Source organism: Stylophora pistillata, chromosome 6, assembly GCF_964205215.1.
Source record: "Stylophora pistillata chromosome 6, jaStyPist1.2, whole genome shotgun sequence".
NCBI classification, from domain to species: Eukaryota; Metazoa; Cnidaria; class Anthozoa; order Scleractinia; family Pocilloporidae; genus Stylophora; species Stylophora pistillata.
This window is the reverse complement of record NC_142524.1, coordinates 12,966,477-12,974,032: the sequence shown is the minus strand read 5'-3', so window position 1 is coordinate 12,974,032 and position 7,556 is coordinate 12,966,477. Positions and strand designations below refer to the sequence as shown.

Here is a 7,556-nt window from a genome sequence, read left to right as displayed (position 1 = left end):
AACGATTGCCAAGAACGTTTCACGACGAACATGATTATATAAAACCGATCACCTACTGAAAGAATTGAAGAAAAAATAATAGAACCCTGCCAACGCAAAATCCCAAGAAAAGCGAAAAATTGTTCGAGTTTACGAGGGTTCGGGTAAGAGAGGATAATGTTGATTTTCAATAATTAACGAGGAATCTCCTTTGTTTTTATTATTACACATTAAACAGTCATTTTCGTGAATTTAGTTTGTTGTATTAGAGCTCTTTGTAAAGGAAAAGCTGCTTGGAGTGAACTTACAAAGCTCATAACTTTTTGACAATGTTGGCGAAGAAGTCGCAAAAAGCGACACAAAAGACAGTCAAACGATCCTCTTGGGTTTATTGTGCTACAAACACAGCTGGCTTTCTTTCCCGGCTCTCGAAATAAACGAGTCATTCTCGATTCTTATAATGAGTCATGTGAAATACTTTTACATTATATGAATTCCTTTAACGTTAGCCTCTAACCCGGGCAATATCCAATCATCTTGACCTCACGCTTGGTCAATCAATCCTGAATAAGGTTTATAGTCCATTAGCGCTTCTCTTGACAAACACCTGCAACTGTTATAATTACTTTATTTCCTATATTTTGACGTTTCAGAAACGTTCTGAAAACAACCGTAATGTTATAAAGTAACCAGTTACAATGAATATATGAAGTTCATATATTTTGAACTGCGGTATTAGATACGTATGATGCTCCCAGTTGGCTTGTTAGCTCAATTGGTAGAGCGCTGCACTAGTATCGCAGAGGTCAGTGGTTCGAATCCCGTACAGGCCTGATTTTCTTTAGGTCTGATTTTCGCTATTGCATAAATAGGATCGTGCATCATATGTAAAGTAACCAGTGATCCTAAAGAAGTACTTAAATACGGTTAGTCCACAAAAACTATTGCCTGAAAACTGTGGAGCTTTCAATATCATGACGGAGAAATTTGAATCCGTCGTCTTTACTCTCAAAAGGGATGTGTTTAGCATTAGCAGGAGCGGATCCAGCAATTTTTGATGGGGGGGGGGGGGGTCCAAACTTTGGTTCAGAAAAGGACTATTGGACTCTTTTGAGGCAAATTACTTCTCCCCCACATCCCCCACACCCCTTCCCACCAGTCGCGGTTGCACGTTATAATTCCTTGGCCGCTTACTGTTTACTTGGATTCATTAATTTAAAAAATCAGCCAGTTAAAAAGTGATATACGATCCTGCGGATGTAAGAATTTCAGTCTCAAAGTTGTAAGCGTCAGGTCTGATAGCGGGGGTCCGGAAACCCCGGACCCTCCCCCTGGATCCGCCACTGATTAGTATCCGGTTTACGAGGACTAATGGTTGAAACCGTCGACAGCATAGCTGCAATGTATAAGTGCAACTGGAGGGTGTCAATGGGGTTAACCGTTAGTCTTAATATAATACGGCCAAAAGAAAGCCGTGAGCTATTAAAATTTACAAATTTCAACCGTTAGTCGCAATATTTTTTCTTGTTTTCATAACGGAAAGAAACTAACCATGATTAGTCGTAATATGGCCAGCATCTTAACCATTAGCTGTAAAATCCATAAACTCATTGAGACCCTCCCATTTATCCCACAAGATATTTAACCCTTCATCCTCTAGGAGTGGCTAGAATCTTCTTTCTCCCAACAGTTTCATTGCGAAATCAAACATAAAATTCACGAGAATGAAGCAAGTGATCATCACTGACTCAAGATTCCTTGGATTTGAAACAAATTCTCTTTGTCAGTGCCATTGTAAAAATAAAGAGAACAGTATGGAGAAGAAAGATATTGATCATTAACAAATAGAGAAGCCTTCACGGTGCTCTATTCTGTTGTAAAGCACGCAGGAAGCGGCTAGAGCACGAAAGAAGTGTAGGGAGAAACACGAGACGAAGTTTTCTCTTTCGAGACGAAGTTTTCTCTTTCGTGTTCTAGGTCATAAAGGACTTCTGGGTCGAATAAAAACCCGAGAGAAAAATTCGGGATTTGGTCCGCCATGTTACAAATTGGCAGATGGCGTGATAGCTTCAACTCCATGTTCTATACTCTGATAGAGCACGCCCTTTCAACCAATGACAGCGCGCGTCATATCCGAACTTTATTGTAAAAAGGGTTAAAAGATATACAATAAATAGAGGCGTCAGCGTATTCGAAAAGCTCCGTTTTTGTAATTTCTTAATTTCTCTCTAAACTCAAGCTAGTATTTTTTTCTCATATATTGAGTCTCAAGACACTGTGATATTTCTTTCCAAAATCTTAGTTTAAAGCATCCAAATGATAAATTATTCTTAAGGCCCAAAACTGAATATAACATGATTCACTTAAAAGCTTAAGCTATACTATAGCATGGGACAGACAAAAGATTAAACCAGCTCAACAGTTAAAGTGCATTTTAATTTCGGTTTGTATTGTTAAAATCAGTGTTACTGTAAACATGATCGATAAAACTTCGATATTAAAAATGAACACCTTTCCGCACACCACATTACACCTTACTGATTCTGATGACCGCACCATGACCACACTATGCCTTACTTATCAAAATATTGTGATAATAGTCGATGTTCACTGCGGCAATACTTGCTATTGACTACAGAAATCAAGTAACTAGTCGTGATATTTAAGAATTTTCTTTGAAAGTCTAGCGCAAAAGGGCAAGCAATGACTCTACCAAAGCAATTAAATACGTTAGTCCACTAGAAACAAACGCTCCTGAGGTCTTGCGGTTATAAATCGAGTCCCTAACGCATAGACAATAAACAAAGCTTTATTTTATACATATTTACCACTTAGGAGAGATCTCAAGATCTTGCTACCACTTAGTAAACGTAACTACGACGAACACGTTTTGAAAATAAAGAGAGATCTCAAAACTTTTTGCGTCACTAAGCTGATTAAATTACAGGGAAACCAATAAAACAAAACTTGATTTATTAATAATCAAACTGAATAAGACGAAATTAATTTTCAATTATCAGCAAAGAGAAAATGGTTGAATGACTTGGACTGTGTCGTTAAGCAAAGGCAAGGATGCCGTTTTTAAGATGTCTTTAAACTTCTGACGATTTCACTTTTCAGGAAAGGTTCTGGTAAACCTGTGAGTGTCTCAAATCTCCTGACACACCCATCACACATTGAGCGACCTCACATCCATTTTCTTTCTTTTCCTTTTTTTTGGGGGAGGGGAGGGGAGAGGGGAGGGTAGATTAATTGGGTTGTTTGTAATCACAACAATGCCTGAGACGAGAACATCTTTCACGCTTACATTTTAAAAATTTGAAATTTATGGCACATAGTTTTCCCCCTGATATCGGCTAAAAATTAAAGTGCTCACAGAGAGACCGCCTTAAGACACAAAATTCAACGTTGATAACATGGAAAAAACATGTCGTAAGTTGCATATAACGTAGCTCTCCTGCACGCTTATATTCCTCAGCGATAAAAAGTCAGTGTTAATATCTGAAAGATTTAAACAATCAGTTCAAGTTCAACACCAAAGGTGCAACTCACTTGAAGTTCCATGACGTCACAGTTGCTTCATAGCCTTGCTCCAATGATTTCTTACATGGGTTGTCCGGCTTGCCTTTTCTGAAGAAGGAAATAAATCCATAGAAATTTATACATCATAGTTAGCTCCAAACCAATGCTGCGTTGTAGACGTATCTGATGACGAGCAGCGATGATTTGGATTTGTTTGTTTAGCAAAATACTGTCCGAAATTGTTTTCGTCCTTGATTCCACCTGGTAGTCCATCAAATGCACATCCTTGTTCTTTGCTTTTGTAGCTCTTTATGTGCCAATGTGCACTTACTCTCTGTCTTGTCAGGGCGGTACAATTAGAACAATTGTTTCCTCGGATGTTAACATATTCATACATCTGACATCTGGTCCAGTTACCAAAAATGTCGTGAGCTGCCAGCTTTGCACGTGCGTAGTCTACATATTGCAGACCATCTGTAGGAAAGTTACAAGTTGCTCTCAAATGTGTAGAATGATCAGCAAGAGACTGCATTTGTAATAAGGATAGTCGGTACCTGTTCCAAATCCATTTCCCCTTTTCAGTAGCAAACTCAAAGTTTTTATTGAACCCTTTATACATGAAGGTCTTTCTTTTAGCCAAGGAAAACGATTGTATCATTGTCCATACAAAGCCTGGTTCAGACCTCAAGTCACAGTAGACAGAAAAGGGTTTATTGTTTGAATCAAAGATCTCGTACTTTCCTGAAGTCGAAGCACCGTATTTTGCGATGTCCTTACAACTATTCGGTTTAATCTTTTCACATCGCTGACCAGTATATTTGTTAGGGCAGCCACAGGAAAACCGGACGCTATGAGTGACGCAAATCTCCTGACATACTCCTCCGTTGAGACAAGGATTGGGGCTGCAGCATCTGTTGATGCAGCGGTGCTTTCCCGGGATGTATTTGTCTCTACCCTAGCGCAATATTTAATATTTCATCAGTTTATGTTTTTTTAATGCTTTTAACAGCACTGATCTTTACCCCGTATCTAGTTTGAAGCGTAACCTCAAAACTTATTTCTTCAGTCAAGCTTTAAGTTTGTTTCTTATAGCAATGTAGCGTTTTTTACCCTCTTAAGAGAATGATTAGGTTTTATTAATATTTATTTATTTGTAACTTTATTGCAATTTTAGTTAGCTGTCATCATTAAAGTGACGTTTCATTATTCGTGAAGGGCATTTGATTTTACACTTATGCATTTTGCGCTATATAAAAAAATTCTAATCATTATTATATATCATTAGTATAATTTCAGAGCTGAGAAAAGAGTTTCCAGCAATCTGATCGGTCGAGCGGTTCCTTATATGACGCTAGATAAACCGCTCCACGCGGTTTATATAAAATGTTAAAATAAAATGTTAATAAATGTTACTAAAATGTTATGATTTTAGAAATTTCTCTGTTGTTCAGCTCTAAAATTATACTAAAACAATTAATTGCCTCAGGTTCGGTGAATATTGTCGAATAATCCCTCGACTTCGACTCGGGGATTATTTGATGATATTCACCTCGCCTTCGGCGAATAATTGTTAATTATCATAAGGCTTACTGAATTTAGTCAACGCACACACCTATGAAAAAATTGAGCGAAGGAGGAAAAAGTCAAGGGGTAAATTATTTAATGTCTGAGCTGTTAGTCGGCAATCAACGGACCGAAATCTGTATAGATACACAGTTTTTTCTCACCTTCATTGTGTAGCTTCTCACCAAATCATAATAATTTCCTCCATCTCTCCATTTCATTGCCGCTGGCTCCATGTATTTGTTAGCATCGTTAAGCTCACAATTACTTTCTTTGGACTGAGGGAAATAGTTCATGGATACACACAGGCAGTCATCTCTGCACTTCACGTGACACTGGTGGGCCCTAGAAACTGTCAATCTTTGAAACACGTGACCCTCAAGAATGTGGTTATAAACGACATCATCATCGATTACAAAGTTAAAATCTTGCCGATTTACATCTATCTTTGCCATAATGAAGAGAGTCAGGTGTGATGCAAACAGCGCCACTTGAAGATAGAGGACGATGCCCATATGGAGACCGTGTGTAGTGATCTGAAACCGAAACAAAAAATAATAATCTTAATAATAATCCAGGACAGATCTTCTGACAAACTCACGTAAGGATGTGACGCCGAAGTAAATTGAAGAAACCAACAGATTTTAAATAAAAAAAAAAACATACTCCATTTCAATGAAAATCGTCATTCCTATAGTTTGTTTATAGTACTCCCCTACATTTTAGCCAAACAGATTTTTTACCTTGTAATGAATCTATCAGTTTGCTCAGAAGGAGGATTTCACTAGACTCGTCCGTTTTTCAATTTCACCGCGCAGAATGCCTGAACATCATTAATTATTCATGAGTACTGAGGCGGAAGACTTGAATGAACTCGCTCATTGAAAAGCCCAGAAGAAGAGAAGAAAGGGCCGAAACTAGCGCAGCAGTGTTGATGTAAGTCGCTTCTTAAACACTTTACAAAATCTTCATTTAGATGTCAGCGTAAAATCTCACACAGATGAATTACGAAAAAAACACTAACTTTTCCTGTCAACTTTTTTTTTAACCTATTTTGTTGGAGAAAGTTGCCAAAAATATCTATATTCAAGATAAGAAGTCACGTGAGCAAACGACGGAATTTTTTTTTTTTCAAATTTAGACCTAGGTACAGAAACGAATTGGTGATGCATTATATTTTCCAAAACAATTCATTTTGCACATGATTTCTACAGTGTAGAGACCAGCCACCGAAGGATACTTTAAGAATAAGTGTGCCTTCTTTGAAATATAAATATAGAGGCAAGACCGATACAAGGTAGATAAGTAAATTAAAAGACGGTGCTCCGTCTTAAAATTTACTTATCTACGTCGTACCGGTCTTGCCTCTATATTTATATTTTATATTCGTTATTTTGGGCCGATCAGATCATCGCTGATCCAACGTACAAGAGTAGGAGTATCGTCCACGGTTGCCTGCTGAACATTTCACAGCTTCTGTGAAAGACTGGAGTCAGTTCAGCTCAATATCCTCTTTTGAAGTTTTTATAAAATCTCATTCTAGAAAAGTAATGCGTGCACCTTGCGTTTCAGTAAAACCATTTTACTCGTTCTTGGACAAAATGCGATGTGAATTCGCAGATGACTATTTCCTCGTTTGATTTGGTTGTTTGGTGAGCCGAAGCTTTCTGCTTGTTTTTGAAGTCCTACAGAAACCGTACGTTTTCTTTACAGTTCATTCGCCTTGTATTGAACGCTAATACGCCAACTTTGCAATGTTTTTATTTATATTACTAATACATCTATACTTGTAGACAGAGCAGTCCAAGAGGAATTATGTCAGCTCACTTTTTCTTTCCTCTTCTGACTCTCCAATGTTTGTTCCGCTCCTTACCAATAGTGTCTCAATAGCTGAGATAAAGAGTTTCACACTTTTTCTTTTATTGTTGCGTGAGGAGATTGGTCGAGTTACGTCTTTTAAATATCTCTGGACACCTACAAAACAATTAAATTTTTCATAATGAGAACCGTTAATTTTTGCCGTAGGGACTAGAAGTAGTTAAAGGAGGTCGCCAATATCCTCCGGTGCTATGAAAATTGTCTTACATAAAGAAAATAGATACTTACAGGTAGGTGTCAAAACTTGTCGTCTCACAAGTTGCCCGTAGTATCTTTCTTCGTTTGCGAAGAGGAAATTAGCTTGCTACAGTAAAACTGTAGCAAGCTAATTTGCAATTTTTGCTCTAACTCTCAACGGAAGTTTCTCGATAGCTGAGATAAGAAAAGTCACTTTTATTTTATTTTTAAATAACTCTGAGTAGTGACCACAAATAAAGCAATTTCATAATTGTCTCTGAAGTAGTGATAACAGACATTGCAAGTCAATTTCATAGCAAGAAGCCTTAGGACCAGAAATAAACAAAGGAGATCGCCAACAGCCCTCCTTTGCTATAAAAGTTGTCATCCATTCAGAAAAATAAATACGAACAACTGGGTGTCGAAACTCGTTTTCT

The 7,556-nt window shown here is 37.6% G+C and overlaps 1 protein-coding gene across 1 annotated transcript; it reads right to left on the bottom strand.

Annotated features, from left to right (window-relative positions):
- Positions 1-2,396: 2,396 nt before the first annotated feature.
- On the bottom strand, positions 2,397-7,288 carry LOC148728320 (uncharacterized). The gene is made up of 3 exons (XM_088762337.1): positions 6,892-7,288; positions 5,229-5,600; positions 2,397-4,456 (listed from the first exon to the last, which is right to left on the bottom strand). Exons 2-3 carry the CDS (start codon positions 5,577-5,579, stop codon positions 3,638-3,640), a joined length of 1,170 nt encoding a protein of 389 aa, XP_088618463.1. The 5' UTR covers positions 5,580-5,600; positions 6,892-7,288; the 3' UTR covers positions 2,397-3,637.
- Between the last annotated feature and the right edge of the window lie 268 nt (positions 7,289-7,556).